Source organism: Littorina saxatilis, linkage group LG5 (assembly GCF_037325665.1).
Source record: "Littorina saxatilis isolate snail1 linkage group LG5, US_GU_Lsax_2.0, whole genome shotgun sequence".
Lineage (NCBI taxonomy): Eukaryota > Metazoa > Mollusca > Gastropoda > Littorinimorpha > Littorinidae > Littorina > Littorina saxatilis.
This window is the reverse complement of record NC_090249.1, coordinates 18,457,509-18,476,258: the sequence shown is the minus strand read 5'-3', so window position 1 is coordinate 18,476,258 and position 18,750 is coordinate 18,457,509. Positions and strand designations below refer to the sequence as shown.

At 42.8% G+C, this 18,750-nt stretch overlaps 1 protein-coding gene across 3 annotated transcripts in view; it reads left to right on the top strand.

Annotated features, from left to right (window-relative positions):
• The first annotated feature begins 251 nt into the window (after positions 1-251).
• Positions 252-18,750, top strand: part of LOC138966478 (adhesion G protein-coupled receptor L4-like) — a 67,755-nt gene continuing 49,256 nt past the window's right edge. Inside the window, exon 1 of one of the 3 annotated variants that reach the window (XM_070338744.1) lies at positions 252-717. In XM_070338744.1, coding sequence (XP_070194845.1) covers positions 645-717 — 73 coding nt within the window. In that variant the 5' untranslated portion in view covers positions 252-644. The remainder of the gene's footprint in view (positions 718-18,750) is intronic. The other 2 variants (XM_070338741.1, XM_070338743.1) reach the window with 2 other exon arrangements.

The following is an 18,750-nucleotide window of genomic DNA, read 5'->3' as shown; positions in this document are numbered from 1 at the left end:
TTAAATCCCGACGTAAATCAAACAAGAAAACTGACAAAACGTGCCTTCAATCGTGTCTGGCCCCGCGCAGAGCCTCAGTCCCGCTTATGACCGGTTAGTCCCCGTGAGAGTAGAGACAGTTGTCGGTAAAGAGATTCCCAGCTGAACAACCGGCGTTTGAAGGCGTGACAGCAAAGGAAACGAGGCGCCGCCAACTCCAAGTCGGCGCAGTCAATGGGAAGGCCCGCAACTCAATCAGGTTCTCCGCCGCGAAAGCAGACGATACCAGTGCGGGCGTTTTCAGCTCTCTCTCTCTCTTCTTGTGAACTGTTTGTATCCAGTCACACAGGCACACTTCTGTGCGTCGACATACGGAAGTTACTGTGCGCGCCTTGGAGTTTTCTTTTTTTTCCCCCGTTTGGTTCCAGTTTGAAAGAAAGAGTTGACAGCGATAGGCATTGCTTGTCTGTGAAGGCGCGTTTGGCGCCTGTCATTCCGCGAGATACTGTTCAGTTTCTTTTCGGGTGGTCCTGTAACAGAAACTGACTATTCTGTCAAGGGCGTAGACAAAAGGATTTGTTTGTTCTGTCGGTTTTTACAAGCCGGATTTTTTTGTTCTGTCGGCTTTTACAATAGTGGAACATTTCACGGATTTCAAACATCGGATGGGTGTACTGTGTTGGCAGAGGACAACAATGACGTGGGCTTTGTTTCTGATAGCAAGCTTTTTCCTGCTGGGTAAGTAGTTCATTGATTCTTTGAAATATTGGTTTGCACTTCAGGACCCTCTAGTCAATCTTTGTGCCCGTATTCCGGTAAAAAATAAATAAATTTTATTTTTTATATATATATATATATATATATAGTCCTATAACCATAACGCTTTCACCCTAGGTATGTGCTTATTAAAAAAAAAAACAAACAACAACAACACTAAAGTTAATGACAAAGGGGCGAGGGTCCTGTCGCTAAAGGTGAAGCTGCAATTTTAAAACAATAATGTTGATTATATACACTCAGACTTCAAAATTCTGCAGTGGGGGTCCATGGACCCTCTAAACATTAAAATTGGGGGTCCCGGGACGCACTAAGAGGGGCGTCCGTGGGGAGCCCTGAGTCTATGAGTTAATATGAGACAAAGCTCTGTAAATCATAAGGCAAAGAACACTAAACACGAAGAACAAGATAACAAAAAAAATGTATTCACCAGAAAACAGCAACATGAACAAATAAACACGAACGAGTTCAACCTGATAAACACGAGGGGTAAAATATTCACTCGGAGTACACTGACACGACCCAGTCTTGGCTGGCCGGACAAGATGTTTTTAATTTCTGTCTTCTTCCAGCGCTCAGCAGCTGCTGTACAGAATTTGATGGTAATAGGCCTTGTCGACATAGTAATCATCGTAGCCTACGCCACCTTCATGCGGCGCTTATCAAAATTGTCAGATAGGCTCGTCTTAAATACGTCATTGAATCAAGCATCTGGCTGTGTGTGTGTGAGAGAGAGAGAGAGAGAGAGAGAGAGAGAGAGAGAGAGAGAGAGAGAGAGAGAGAGAGAGAGAGAGAGAGAGAGAGGAGAGAGAACGAGAGAGAGAGAATGAGAGAAAGAGAGAGAGAGAGAGAGAGAGAGAGAGAGAGAGAGAGAGAGAGAGAGACTTTATTACGAAAAGACCATTCGTAACGCAAGGTCTCGCGAGAACTTTCGCATAGCTAATCCTGTTTGCAACTGTATATCTTTTTAAGAGAGAGAGAGAGAGAGAGAGAGAGAGAGAGAGAGAGAGAGAGAGAGAGAGAGAGAGAGAGAGAGAGAGAGAGAGAGAGAGAGAGGCAGATATCTTGGTTTGATAGAGAGACAGACAGACATACAGACAGACAGACCGGCAGACAGACAGTCACAGACAAACAGACAGACAGAGCAACGAGGAAACATACGGTATTAACACTGTTTTATGTATTTAGACAAACTCGTTTGCGACTTCACTTTGAATCAGCTCCTCCCCAGCGTAGCAACATTGAGCAAACACCCTGCACAGAAAGAGAGCCAAAAACAAACAAAGCAGACCCATTCAACATTTAAAACAAACGGCTTATAGACGACAGGGTAACATTGTTTCAGAGTCATAAATTAAACTGAAGGCAACAGCCTGCATAATGAGTGCAGTCCTGATTTGCAAATGAACAGCAGTGACGTACTTGCACCGAAAACACTTGACACTGTAAAAGTTAATACGAAAACACAGTGACGATTGACGGAGTACCAACACTCATCAATCATTGAAAAGTAGTGTCAGCGTGGCGTGATTTGCCTATCTACCAAGCACAACACAAGAGTTAGCCTCCCCCCAGTAGTTTTGCTTTCATAAAGATCCTCTAAGGCCACACACAAAAAATAGTCTGTTTACGGTATCCCGACCGACCCTACTTTTCGCGCGACCCTAGACTTTTTTTTGGCATTTGGAAAAAAAGAATTTTAATTTTTTTAATTTTTTTAAAGTCTTTGTTTTTTGGCAAAATAACTTAAAAATAAAAGTATGGTTTAAAAAAAAAAAAAAAAATACCGACCTACCGACCCTATTTTTTTCCCTATGTTACCGTAAACAGACTATTTTTTTTCTCCTCCTAATTAATGTGTATGATACTGCTCATTAGTGTGAGTGTTGTTCTGCATGCAACGGCGGTCACATCAAACAACGCTGCCAGTTAAGTTTCGTACGATTTCGATTGCTTTCCTTCGTAGTGGTTCTCATTCAAAGTAGAACTTGAAATGTTTTTGCCTGCAGTGTACAAGAAATTCCTGAGAAGACTGATCGGTAAATATGTCAACTAATGTCGTGTACACTACATTGGGGTGTGCACGTTAAAGATCTCACGATTGACAAAAGGGTCTTTCCTGGCAAAATTGTATAGGCATAGATAAAAATGTCCACCAAAATACCCGTGTGACTTGGAATAATAGGCCGTGAAAAGTAGGATATGCGCCGAAATGGCTGCAATCTGCTGGCCGATGTGAATGCGTGATGTATTGTGTAAAAAAAATTCCATCTCACACGGCATAAATAAATCCCTGCGCCTTGAGTATGTGCGCGATATAAATTGCATAAAAAAAATATAAAAAAAATAATCCCTGCGCTTAGAACTGTACCCACGGAATACGCGCGATATAAGCCTCATATTGATGCGAATACGTCAGTGAAGGCTCCTAGATCCATTCCTGCATATTTTTGGAAACACGACTAAAGCTTGTCCATGTTAATAAGATGCAGACATTCCTCATACATATTTTCTTCACGATCAGTTTTGCCTTTAGTAATGAACATAAAGGCCTGTGTGTAAAGTCTGAGTTTTTTGTTTTTGTATGGATCTTAATCCCGTTCGAGCAAAACCTCTTTTGCCCGGACAGACAGGAGCACACACGTGCGCGCACACACACACACACACACACACACACACACACACACATACACACACACACACACACACACACACACACACACGCACACACACACACACACACACACACACACACACGCACGCGCGCACACACACACATACACACACACACACACACACATACACACACACAACACACAACACACACACATGCACGCACGCGCATAAGATCATTGTGATACCCCCCTCCCCCCTCCTTCTCCCAGTATGCAACAGGGGTTTTACCCGGTGAAGCTTTAACGTACGCGCTTTAATTGCTTGTCCTAAAGGAAAATGCGAAAAGCTTTTAAAAGTTTGACTTTTAACAAATTAAATATATGTCGTAATTATCCATCACTGTCCGTGTAGGCAAGTTGCCCACAGGCCGTAGCTTTTTTTGTAAAGGTTGGGGTTCAGTAATGAAGTGGTTCAGAAATACGCCTTGTCTAATGTAAAAACAGCTGAGTCAGTCAGATGCAGAACAAGGACCAAGGCAGTGGGAAGTGCTGAAAACCCATGCTAAAATGATGTGACAGTGATGTGAATCAGTGCACACCATTAATATAACGATATACTTACTTGAATGCTTCACAGACTTGAACCTTGAGTGTCGATCTCCACTTGACTTGATTCTTCATTGTCTCGCATTTATGAGAACATTGTCAGTGCATTGTAGTCTGAAGTCCCTTGCAAGCAGCAGTGGGGAGGGGGGTGGGGGGTGGGGGTGGGGTGTGTGCTTTGAAATGGGGTTCCACTGTTTTAGCGACAGTTGTCGCGTCACAGTGAAGGAAGTTAAATGGGTTTTTGAATATAGTTTCTCCTCGTCCGATTCATAACAAATCTGTTGTCGAAATATAAGGGACCGCCTTAATTGTTTTTATTAGCAAAAACATTGTGTTGACAAGGATGTTAACAAGTGTTGTTCAAGCCGTTTACCTCAGAAAGGGTAGGGGGGGGGGGGGGTGTAGATTTTGTGTGCCATACCAATAATTGGTGGATTTAAATATTTTCTCTCTGTCGTGATTGTTTCCATTTCTCTCAGTCTCTCCATCCGCGGCAATGGACTGTCACATTTGAGCGATTAAAACTTTCTGCGTTCTGCTTGATACTGTGATTAGCAACACGGTATTATATACCTTTTAGTTACTATTTTCCTCCGAAAACGGCGTATGGCTGCCTTAATGGCGGGGTAAAAAACGGTCATACACGTACAATTCCACTCGTGCAAAAAACACGAGTGTACGTGGGAGTTTCAGCCCACGAACGCAGAAGAAGAAGAAGAAGAAGTTACTATTTGAGCATTTCAGTTTTCGACGCAGTGTGGCCTTCTTGTTTACATTTAATTTTTTCTCCGGTTATTTATAACTCTAATGACGATTTTGGGTTAACATCCTCTTTTTGAGTGTTTGCGCAGCAAATATTGCCCTCCTCGTGCACTTCAGCATGGTGCATGTCAGTTATAACACTTTACAGCGCAAGAGCCAATCGAGATAGGCTCTGTACTGCGTCCGTCGACACAAGAGGGTGTGACGTCCTCATTAGATGCATATGATTGCGAGTAGTACGTACCACAGTGGAACCCCTTTGTAAAACATCCAAAAATAATAGTAATAATAATACGAGAATTTATAACGCGCACATATCTCACCACAAGGCGACCCAAGGCGCACTCATACACATTCTTTCGCACACTCATATACACTTACGCATAAGTTACATGAAGATGACAAGGCAACAACACAGAGACACGGCACTCACAAATCTGACAAAATCAGGTCTTAAAATGGGGGTAAATTTACAGAGGTTATGAATAGAAAGTCTAAGAAAACAGGATCTTAAAAGAGAGGAAGTTGGGGAGGGGGGGGGGGGTGTCTTTGAAATGGGGTTCCACTGTTTTAGCGACCGTTGTCGCGTCACAGTGAAGGAAGTGAAATGGGTTTTTGGCTCACGTAAGTGTAGCCTATGCGATGCTAACTTTTGTCTGTCTGTGCGTGCGTGCGTGCGTGCGTGCGTGCGTGCGTATGTATGTATGTATGTCTGTGGTAGAAACTTTAACATTTGACTGAACACCGAAATACTAATTTTACCTGGTTATTATTCAAGCAACAGCTTCAAAGTATTGAAGCAATGATCAACATTTCGTCGGCACGTATGTAGTTAAAGTGTGTATCCAAAGAAAACGGGTGGTGGGTGTGGTTTTTTTTTTTTTTGGGGGGGGGGGGGGGGTGGTAAAAACAGGTGACTGGTTTGTGTCGTGTGTGGTATGTAGACCAGGTCAGGGGTCAAGGTTAGGTCAGATCGCGTGAAGGATTGTGGTATAGATACAGTTATCACCGAGCTGCAGTTCGCCGATTCGGAGAAGACGATTTCACATTGTTCGGTTTCGTAGCTCCAGAAAAATAGATAAAGAAGATACCAAAGGAGATTTCCTCCAGGTTAATCTGCACAGCGTGTTTCCAGTGTCTGCGCGAGGAAGCGCTGTCGAAAGCGCAGTGTCGATCTGGCCATCTGGCAGTCGTGTCCCCGTAAGTAGGCTACACTGAGACAGACAGATCTAGATCTAGTGTTTCGCATTCTTGCATCGTGTGTGTGTGTATGTGTGACGGAGTGATTGAGTTTGTGTTACTGTTTGTTGATTTCTTACGTGAGCCTTGAAGGCTTCGTCTCTTGTTAAATAATTTATAGGTTCTCCTCGTCCGATTCATAACAAATCTGTTGTCGAAATATAAGGAACCGCCTTAATTGTTTTTATTAGCAAAAACATTGTGTTGACAAGGATGTTAACAAGTGTTGTTCAAGCAGTTTACCTCAGAAAGGGTATTGGGGGGGGGGGGGGGGGGGGTAGATTTTGTGTGCCATACCAATTTTCTCTCTGTCGTGATTGTTTCCCATTTCTCTCAGTCTCTCCATCGCAATGGACTGTCACATTTGAGCGATTAAAACTTTCTGCGTTCTGCTTACATTGAAAGAGAAGAAGATGAAGCTGGCCGCAAAGTGCAATTCAGGAGAGGTTCCACTTCACATTTCCGCTGCGTGTTTCAGCAGGCACTTTAAAGTGTCGCGCTGCACCGGTTGGTGCATGCCAGTATCCTGCAAGTCGGAAGTGGAAACTGTCACGGGCCGATGTGAGGGTGATGATGGTGGAGGTGTTGTCAATGGGGCGGGGGGGGGGGGGGGTGGTGGTGGAGGTGGTGGTGGTGAAACGAAGGGAAGGGGTGTAGGATGCATGAAGTGGGTGTGGTGGGCGGTGACACTGTGTGACGCATGACTTGCGTAATTGCCCATTAATGTCCTGTCAGTTAAAGCGACACGGCGGGTGCTGCAAAGTGTCTGAAGTTGATTAAACGGCAATCGTTATATCTGGAAATAGACATTAATGATTGTACTTTCTTGATCTACTCAGGTCTGAAAGTGGCGAGTATTTTACTCGCCATGGCGAGTAGAAACATGTAAATGGCGAGTAGAAATGTAAATCTACTCGCCAAATGCGAGTAAAGTTGCTGAAACAAATGGCTGGTTTGGCGAGTAAAAATACAAACATTTGCTCTGTGGCTAGTAAATTATGAGAAGTACTAGCCAAAGGCCATTGCCCCATTTCGTGGATTTTCAGCGCTGTGACACTTGATCATACATCGATTCCAGCTAGGTGATCATTATCGGATCATGTGCAGCTAATCAAGACCAAGACAAGAAAAATCGTGATTTCATCCTTTATGCAGGGATGTTGTTACAAATTCACACCTATAGGACAAAATGTCCTGAGCTCTTCAGCATCAATAGGACATTTTACCGCTTTCAGAAATGCCAATAGGACATCGTAATTTTGTGAAAAACACTGTCCATGGAATGGCTCCAAAAGCATGTGCACACACACACAGTCATGCTTCAATACACACACATATACATGTAGCATTTTCACCAAACATTTTTGCATACATTGTTTTATTCATTTTGTTTCAAATAGGACACACACAAAAAGAAACAAACAACTAAAAAGCAACACAAACGTTCAGCACTGTTTTTTTGATTGTCTCACAAACTGCAAGATTTGACTAGAAAATGAAATACTGTTATTTTCAAGAAAGACGCTCGGCGTGTTTTCACCTGTTTTTGACCCAAACGTAGCACAGGATGCCGTTGAAAGACATAGGTGTTCAGCTTTTGTCGATCTTTGGGAGTCCTAAGTTTTATTTCAGTGTCATAATTCAATGCGCTTCTTCAAAATGTCTCGAACTGAAACCAAAAGCAGACGTAAGACTTGTAATCAGTTGGAGTTGTCTCCCGTACTCTTAACTTTAGTGTGCTGCAGAAGTGTGTTCCGGAATTCCCGAAAAAGCAAGATCCACACTGCACAACTTCAGTGCACCTGTACGCGAGAGTGCTCGGTCGCCTTTTTAAAATGTGTGTATCTTGAAGGGAAAATATCGCGCTGTCCGAAGGAATGAAGTTCTTATCGGACAATGACAGCGCTCAGTTCAAAACGATAGGACATCTGACCGCCATGCGGCTATGTGAATCGGACATTTGAGCCTTTTAATCGGTCTATGTCCGATGTCCGACGCCTAACGACATCCCTGCATTATGTGCTGATATTTTCCCCGCACTCCTGTCATCTTACACATGTATATTCTCATTATGGGGGCGAGGACGCCCCCATTCTATACGGATAGTTTAGAGGTTGACCATGGGCAGCGCCATTTTGTTGTGAAATACGTCATCAGTTTGTGTACACAGGAAGTTGTGACATCCGTCACCCTATGGGAGGGGTGAAGGCAACATTGTTCATCTGTAGAAAGTTGTGAAATCCGTCACCCTATGGGAGGGGTGACGTCAAAATTGGTCATCACAGAGTTTGTGTAACACAGGAAGTTGTGAAATACGTCACCCTATGGGAGGGGTGACGTCAAAATTGTTCAACAAAAACATGATATGTCGCATTGTGCAGGGTCAACTGCAACAAACTCAAACCGAGCCATTCATACCTAGCTGTATTTGAGAGACTTATATACCCGACATTTTTATTTCTTATTTTTAGCACAGGTGTAGGAAAAATCATGAACCAAAATGTTATTTATTTTCTAATTTAACATTTTTTTTACAAATATGACCATGGTCTTTTAAACATACAGTGACATTAAACATTGTTATGTTAAAAAAAAGAAAAAAGAAATAAAGCTTTTGTGCACAAATCAGAAAATACATTGTACATTTTACCTACAGGCCAAACAGTGTCTGTTGGCGGCAGAGGGCCCAGCAAGTTGCTATTTTTAGATCGATTAAAAGTTGTCAAGAACAGGCGCTTACATTTGGATGTGTCCACTGATAGTAGGTTTGGTTGTGATCGATCAGAATGATGTAGGAATAAAAATGTATGACAGTTTGGTATGATGACATGTAATTCAAATATGCTGAAATGTAATATTATACATGATATAATATTATTATGGCTGTTGCCATGACCATGAACCCCAAGAAAGGTTTAATGTTATGTAAAATCAAAATACCAAAATCAAGCACCTACTAATCTGGCTTACGGTGCGGCTTGGACCAAAAAAGGATGGACACGCAACTCGCTCAGCCAGCCAGCGCTGCGAGACTTACAGCGGCCAACTTCGCCGCGGCGCGCTCATTGGCTAAGTATTGAACTTGCGTCAAGGCCGATGCGCGTAGATTCCCAGAATGTTTACTTTCGGTTAGATTCTTCGACAGCATTCGCAGAGGTGACTGCCGTATTGTGTACCGCAGTCAGAAGTAATTTATTACTTTTGGGAGTTTAGTAACGTGATATCAGTTTTCAATTGTTCGTTCACTTATATTGCTTTCAGATTTAACACACAAGAAACAGTAGCACGGTTTTCGTTGCGAAAATGTGCATTGGCAGTGCTACGCGATCGAATTGTGTATTATGTACACGCGGTGTTCTTCTCAGGAAAAGACCGAAGCGACATGTGACGTCAGTCGTTCAGCCCGCGAGCGGTGGGATGGGGGGGTTCACATGGTTTGTTTGTTTCAGAACCACACCCATATACACACATTTCACATGTAAACCATTTGTCCGCCCCCTGTCGATATTTATCGACTAAGTTCCTTGTTTCAGTTGTGGTTGATTAGTTCATCAGTTTGGTTACTTTATTTTAGCTCTGGATGTAGGTTTTTGACACAAACACAAAAATAAGGCGAAACTAATTTAAGTAAGGCATGATTTCAAAGAAAAGTGTTAAAGTGAAATAATTTTATTTCAAATTCTGTCATTTTCAGATAAGGTTTTCAACAGGTTTCGAATTTTTTTTTTTTTTTTTTTTGGGGGGGGGGGGGGGGGGTTGGAAAAGAGCAATAACCGTCATGCTTTAATCAAACAAACTCGAAGCAGTACTGGAGTCAGAGTAGAGCAATCAGAGTGACGTCATCGGGTTCGACCAGGCCACGTTTTTGAAAGCAAGGTTTAGCCCAACTCTAGAGTCTCTGGTGACCGCTGAAATTTGCTCAGGGTTTTTCTCAACACAACAGCAGTTTTCCACCCTTTCACCTGATTTTGACTGCATTCTTGACCTATCACTCTCTCACGCTGATGAATGTCTTTTTTTTTATTATTTTGTTTTTATGTTTTTATCGACGGCTTTTATTTTTTGCGTGCAGACAGCCTATGGTTAAGCGCCGATTGGCGATTGCCCGGATGTTGTGTGTACTCGGTGAAAGCTTTTAGTCCTGGTGATTGATGGCTATTGCTTGGTAGTGGAAGCAATTTATTGTCATTGTCGTGACAATGTGACAATAACAGGAAGCAGTCAGGATGTTGATTTTTGGAATGGGTCTGACTGACTATTAGGGTTTAACGTCCTCTTAGACCAACTGGTCAAAATGGGACAGGTATTGGTAATACGCTGAAGATATGGTGTGATACTTTGATTCGAACAAGCCCGCTGTGGCTGTCTTCTTCGACACACCAGCATTGGGTTTGTCTCGTCAAAGTATCGAAAATACGATCATGATAATCAGAGACGAGAGATGATGCATGCGTGTCTTCGTGTTTTCCAAGCCCTGAGACTTTCGCTGTGAACGTGGGATCTTTTTCGTGCGCATGTGTGCACACGGGGGTGTTCGGACACCGAAGAGAGTCTGCACAAAGTTGACTCCGAGAAATAAATCTCTCGCCGAACGTGGGGATCGAACCCACGCTGATAGCGACCAACTGGCTACAAAGCCAGCGCGCTACCAACTGAGCTACGTCACCGCCCCTGGAATGGGTCTAAGGGAAGGGATGGTCTTATCCCACGTAAAAGCCTGTCCAGATCTGAGATCGCGAGCAGAACTGTTTTTACGGGAAGAACTGTGTCATTAATCATTTTAGCTTTAAGTTCATTTAAGGCATCTAATACGTATTCGTCAGTGGTGTTATTACACCCCCGGTATAGGGGTGTGTATAGGATTCGGTCGATGTGTTTGTTTGTTTGTTTGTTTGTTTGTTTGTTTGTTTGTTTGTTTGTTTGTGTGTTTGTGTTCGCATATAGATCTCAAGAATGAACGGACCGATCGTCACCAAACTTGGTGAACAGGTTCTATACATTCCTGAGACGGTCCTTACAAAAATTGGGACCAGTCAAACACACGGTTAGGAAGTTATTGGTGGATTAAGATTCTACAAGGACTTATAGAGGGACATATTAATGGTCAAAGGGAAATAACCTTCTCAGTTGGTGGCAGTGAGAATGGTTATTTCCCTTTGACCAACGGGGGTGTTTTTCCTACCTCGGAGGAATTTCTTGTTTCTTCTGCTCCGAGTTCTTTCATTTGTTTATTTCATCTCGGCGAGTTTGTCTACCTTGCCTATGCTTCCATCTCTCTTCACGAATGCACGTGATGTCATATTTACATTATTTCTTCATCTTTTGCTACTGTTCGTAGCAGCTACAGCATTTTGTGCAGGGAGAGAGAGAGAGAGAGAGAGAGAAATCCTCGGCTATTCGCACCAAACGTATCTACACATGCTCATTGCAGATGGTGAATGCATGTTCAAAACCAATGAGTGCCCCCTATCTCCTTGTCCGTGCAGGAATCACGCGAAGAAAGCTGCCTAATTGCATGCAAGCTCTACAAGATTGCTTTATCTACCGACTCTTGATGGCAATTCACACACATGGTATCGTGCCATAGACGGGACATCGCAGATTGGCTTTTTTAATTTTTTTTAATTTTTTATTTTTACATGATGAGATACTGAAATTATCGCGGACTGGGAACGGTCTTGTTATGTACTGTACATGGGGTAAACATGGAATACTCAGCCAGTAATATGTTGATTTTGACCTCCACCATGCACAAGCCACCCCCATCTCTTGGAAGCGGGAGGTACAGGGATAGCCGAAAATACCCCGGCGTAATGAACCGAACTGACAATCTTTAGATACACAATCATCATGAGCTGCACCAGCATCTCTGTTAAAAAAACTAAAACTAAAATAAGACACAAACTGAACTTGAAGAAAAAAGTAGCTGTTCATTTCTGACATGATAGACAAAGGGCGACTAGTATCGGGATGGGGGCGGGGGGGGGGGGGGGGGGGGGAAGGGGGACGGTTGGGTAGAATAGGTTACTAGGTAGAGAACGGCATCTGTTCGGATGTTTTGGTCCATAGAGCTCCACCCACAAGCCTGGGTTCTTTTTGTCCTCGCGTTTGTTTGCTTGCTTTGTCAACACAGGGACTCTCTCTCTCTCTCTCTCTCTCTCTCTCTCTCTCTCTCTGTGTGTGTGTGTGTGTGTGTGTGTGTGTGTGTGTGTGTGTGTGTGTGTGTGTATATGAGAGAGATAGAGCGAGAGCCGGAGAGAGAGCAAGAGAGAGAGAGAGAGCGAGAGGGACTGATAGAGAGAGAGAGAGAGAGAGAGAGAGAGAGAGAGAGAGAGAGAGAGAGAGAGAGAGAGAGAGACGGAGAGAGCTAGAGAGACATTGAGGTTGAGAGAGAGAAAGGAATGGCCCAAGGAGCTTCTCTTATTTTGACTTGCCTTTGCGAAATCTGTTGCCATTTATCTATGATTCTTAGCTACAAAGAGAAGTGGAATTCTTTAATAAAGAAAAGACCCATTTCTTTTCTTTACGCTGATCATGTTCAATCCTGCTTCAAGTTGCTTGACCAGCACTATGCAATTGTCTTTCTTTCAAACACTTGCCGCATAAGTGGTGAAAAGTTTCTCATGTATTCCTGACTTTTGGTAAGCCAGCGAGTCAGTCAGCCTTATCGATATTTCCCGATACATATTGCAATAAACAAAGGGCCATGTGGCCAGACAAGAGAAAGATAACGGCGTCCGTCGGAATTAGCAGAATATCCAACAAACGTCAGTTTTGTGCCAGAATAATTTCTTCGGAATACCAAGTGCTTCTGCGGGAACAGATGTTGTAAATCAAAGATAGAGAATCCTCCCTAGAACTGGAGTTAGGGGTGTTGTCTGTTGCCTATCGTGTTTCGTTGTGTGTCATGTGGTATTGATCGCAAAAGGGCTCACGCTCGTGCCATTTGGGACTGACTAACAAAGGAAGGAACTGAGCGTACGAGACACAGTGGTGGCCCGGCTGCCGTCTGATGACTCACTTATTCTGAGCTCCACGTCATTGTTCTGTAATACACGTCATGTGAAATTGAACTGATCATGCCGGTGGCTGCTGCAGCACGTGCTTTAAGTGTAACTTTGAACGTGGACATGAAGCTTAACTTCAGGAGAAAAGGAGCACGCATAGGCTTATGTGATTTTAAAGAAGAACACCCCAACACACACACACACACACACACACACACACACACACACACACACACACACACACACACACACACACACACTCACACACACACACAAAGACACAAACAGACACAAACACGCACGCACACGCACACACACACACACACACACACACACACACACACACACACACAACACACACACACACACACACACACACACACACACACACACACACACACACGCGCGCGCGCGCGCGCAGAGATACAATCAAACAAAAAGCAAAATAAAATTTGTCATAAAATTAGCCGCTCAACTTAATTCAATTTTCCCAAGAATACAGAACATTCGCAGTGTGTGTTATGTTTAAGCTACACCAAGTCCGAGATTCCGGATCATATTTATTGTTCGTTGCGATTTGAACCGGGCTAATGTGTTGACAGTGGTGGTGCAGATGTTATTTATTTATTAAGGAGATTTCTATAGCGCATAACTAAAAGCACAATGTTACATAGTACTGCATTGTTCACCTGGCTTATTTCCATACTGCTCGACCCCTGTTTCTCATATTATAATGCTGTTTCTTTGTTATGGAAATGCAGGGTAGAGGGTGCGATCCGCGACCGTCGAAACAGAGTGATTTATGTTACAGTTTAGTGTGTCGGCTTGATTCCCGATGAGTTTTTGTGCAGCGGGTTTTTAATTCGAGAAAAGAAATAAAAATCGAGGGAAATTAGTTTGGGTGTTAGTTGTCGGTACGGAATAAGGTTTCAAACTTCATTGCAGTGAACTATATATTGACAAAACGTGTGATCTATGGAGACAGAGACAAAAACGTCCATGTTTCAGTATCCCAGTAATTTTTTGCACTTCCTATCAGTCAGCGTTAAAAATGCAATTCTAATTAACAACGATTGACAGAGTGTTTTTTTCTTCCCTACACTGAGATTTCAATAGTTCAGTTGGACTTCGTCTGTAATGTATGTAAGTTCAAATATCCTGGCTACGAAAAGAATTGTTGAATCAGAAGAGCTTAATTCATGTCAAAACTATTCAGTATTGTAGTCGACCGGCAAGTGGTCAAAATGCGTCAGATCAAAAAAGAATGCGTCAATGACCGACGACCGAGGCAATGAGCACAACACTGCCCGTGTTTGGAACGCACAGTAATGCTGTATTTAAAACTGAGTTTCTGTTGTACTTAAACTTGAAATCTGTGTTTGGAAAGAATATTGTAGGCCTACTACGCGAACTTGGTTATTAAATTCCCTCTCGGAAAGGAGATTCTTGCTCACGTTGGTATCATGCACGAAGAATCCGAAGGGAAGGAATTTGGTTTTTTTTTGGGTGTGTAAAAACCGCTATGATAACACAAAAAGAGCAGTCTGTTTATCGTTAACCCGCACTCCAGTGCACCGCTTGTTTGACATACTTTAACTCTATGCAGGATAAGCAGTGAGATATGGAACTGTTGTGCTTGTCGGTGCTGGTGTAATTAATTTAATTAAGGGCAAAGTGAATGCACAATTTCTTCGCACGGTGTTCGGTTATGTTTATGGCTGTTCGTGGCACAATGGGAAGGGTGGATAAAGTTGAGTCAAGTTGTTTTTTTTTAATATTTTTTTTTAGAGAGCAGATAGATCCTTGAGAGCGGCCTTTCTCTTGTTTCGCTTGGCATCTTCTGTCTGTCTGTTTCTCTCTCCAGGCTCTCTCTCTCTCTCTCTCTCTCTCTCTCTCTCTCTCTCTCTCTCTCTCTCTCTCTCTCTCACACACACACGCACGCACGCACGCACGCACGCACGCACACACGCACGCACGCACACACGCACATACACACCCATACACACACACACACACACACACACGTACGCCTGTAAACACGAACGCATACACGGACATGCACACACACATACGTTGACAAAGGAGAACCACTACCCTCACCCTCATCAGCAACAGTACTGAATAACTGCAACAGGTTCAACGTCTTGTGGACATTTTTATTTACAAAGTCTTATAATTGTTTATTACAACGACGATGCACCAGAGAGACGTGAAGTTGACACGTACACAGTCATGGCGTCTGCAAAATGCATCATGCTCGTGTTTATGATGTGACTGAGGACGACGAACCCGTTTCAAAAGATTCCGTTCCCACACGTACCCCCAAGCCTTCCCCACCCCTGCAAACTCTCATTCAGACCCCTCTCCTCCGCCAGGGGTTCGTGTAGATGTTTAATTGGCTCTGGGAACTTGGGTTTTCATGTTTTGACTAAGTTTTCTTAGTTTCGTCACTCCGCTCTGATTGCCTGAACTACGTCGGTCTCGCGGTTTGAACAAGTTTGAGTGCAAAAGGTGAATTTGGTTCTGCTTTTATTAGCAGCACTGAAGAGCAACAAAATTGGGTAGCAAGGGCAGTTATAGGTACTACATACCATCATAATCATCATTCCGGTTGTATATTGAGTGACAACATCTAGAATATTTTACAACTTATTGTAACAGCAACAACAGCATCAGCATCAAAAACTACAAAGGCGATGACCACAACGAGGCGGTGGTGATGACGACAACGACGACGACGACGACAACAACACCAATAACAACAGCATCAGCAGCAGTAACAACAGCAGCAGCAGCAGCAATAACAACAATAACCGACAACAACAACAACAACAAAAACACCACCTCCACCATCACCAACAACAACAACACATCTCCCTAGCATTGCCGAACAGTATAACCTCAGGTCCCGTTTTGTGAATCAGACCCAACAGCTTGTGAAAAACCACCCAGAGCTTTGCTTTTCTTTTCCTATTCTTGTCTTTCTTCCTTTTTAATTTTCTTTTATTTCTCTTCCACTTGCAGACAACATCGCCAGATGTGCATGCTGGCATAATGTACGATAGGGCCTAAAAAAAAATAGGTGTGGTTACGGTAACCCGACCTACCCTATTTTTAGGGGCCGACCCTATAACTTTTTATTACATTTGTAAAAAACAAAACCCACAAAAAACAAGAAAACGAGTGCAGAAAACGCAATGAAAGCGAAAGCGCTCGAGTCGCACACTTATTTCCCTGTCAAGTAGGTTTAATTTGTACACATTAGAAAAAAAAGTTAAAAAAAAAAAGAAGTGATTGCCTACCTTCCTACCCTATTTTTTTGGGCTATGTTACCGTAACCACACCTATTTTTTTTTTGGCCTAGATATAGCCAGGGGTAGTGTGTCAGGGAGGAACAAGAGGACTGTGTGAGAAACCATGAAGCGTGCAGCCTTCGTGCGAGTAATTGCCATGTTTTTGTGATACATCATAGTTAGGGTGGTAACTGTACTTGCAGACCTTGTTTTTTAATGTAACAATGAAAGAGATACGTCGCTTGCTAACGTACAGGCGTTCACACACATATGCACACTGACACATGTGCGCAGGCACACATACTGATATATACACACAAACACAAACGTGCTCGCATGAATACGCTCGCACGCATGTACGCACACACACACGCACGCACGCACGCACGCACACAAACACACACACACACGCATGCACGAACGCACGCACATACACACATACGCACAAACACACAAACACACACACACACACACACGCACACACATGCACACACACACAGAGCCAAAGGTAAAGTAGCAAATCAGTTGTTGCTAATGTTTTCGCCAGTAATGTAATGAATACAACTGTTTCCAAACGACCGTCAGCGTTAGTTTAAAAACGATAAATCTTCTTGACTTGAGTATTCTATCCACTAAGTGTTTTCAATGTTTCAGAGAAGTGTTTTTTTTCTCTTCTTCTTTCTCTCTTGTTCTCCTACGGCCTTCGACTTGCTTGTTATATTTACAATGTTGTTGAGAAGAGTTGCATGCTTTTTTTCTTCCTCGTTCGCTGTCAGTGTTAAAGTTACATTCCTTCCCGTTTGAACGAGTGTGTAAATGACCGCATACCTGGCCAGGCTTTTATGTGGGATGTGATAGATTCCTTTCAATTTAACACATACTTAACTTCGGAATCCTGGCGACTTTCTATACAGAGTAGACTCTTTTGTTGAATTAATTTCGTAGGTGATGCTTAAGTAAATCATTTTAATGAATTAAACCAGCAAACATATTCCATTATGGACAGAATGCAGACACACTGTTGGGTTTTGGTATGTGTCCAAGTGGAAAAATGTTTGTGTCCACGTGAAAGCCTGTTCAGATCTGTAGTCGTCGTCGCGCTCTTCAGCACTCAAAGAACTGGAATGATCCTTTAACCCTGGTGTCGTGGAGGAAGTGTTACGATGTGTCTAAAGGCTCTTGTCCTTTTGGTATTCAAGTCAAGTCAAGTCAAATTTTATTTCAAGAAACCCCATGGGGGAAGAAAAAAAATACAAGAACAGTAAAGAGAGGAATGCAGGTTGTTCCATCAATAGATACACATAAACTCGTTCCGTTAAAAAAATAAAATATAAAATAACTTGTTTTACAATGTGGAAATCAAATCTCCAAAATAATCGTTCTTGATTATTGAAGGGGTGGAGACACCCTTCGTCTTATTCAACGTGTTAGTCAATACACACCGACAAGACACAGTCAGGCAGTCAACAACGTGGGTCCGAGTTCACTTACAGATTGACTTGACAAGATGGTTTCTATTGTGAAGTGGACAATATCGCATCGGGTGTTGCGAGCAAAGCTCTATTTGTTTCATGGCACGCTTTGTGTGGACCTTCCAATTGAAGTGTAATCTAAAATTTAAATGTCACTATCAGGTTTGAGTGTCAGACACGATACGTGACGCACATAGGGTGTATAATTGTTCATGAATTCAGAATACAGAAAGAATACTGGGCTTACAATACAATACAAATGAACACAATACAATACGATACGATACGATACGATACGATACGATACGGTACGGTACGGTACAGTACGGTACAATCCAATCCAATCCAATCCAGTCCAATCCAATCCAATCCAATCCAATCCACTACTCTACACTACACTACACTACACTACTCTACACTACACTACAAATACAATACAATTTGTGTTAAAATCTGTAAACTGATAATGCAGTTTCTGTATGAAAAGAAAGGAATTGTGGATCTGTCAGTTTGCGATACGGCAACATTTTGTGCAAGTTAGAAAGCCCGGTATAAGAAACGTTCCTTTCCTATTTTTTCAGTCGCAGTTCAGTTTCTTGCAAAATACGTATTCATTTCAATCAAGACTGGCAACATTTCTGGTAATTTTCATCAGTATAAAGTGTCCTCCAAATTGAAATTGTTCCCTTAAATTTCCTCTCTCGTATTGTTTGAAGTACTCTGTCTATTTCAAGCTTCTCTTGGTTATTTTTCGACTTTTTCTCTCTCCTGTTTACGTCATCTAAAACAGTTTAACAGAGACAGGGGGAAATTTGTCATGGAAACGAGCGCAAGAAATATGTCTCGCGATAACCCAGCATGTTATCTGCACAGCCGAAGAAAGCTGCCACTGTGCACCGCTTGTTCCGCTTCCCGTCTTGTCTCAATGCACGTGCCGCTCGTCATTCAAAGCCCGTAGGACTGCGCTTTTTGACAAACGGCCGGGATAAAGTGATGTGTG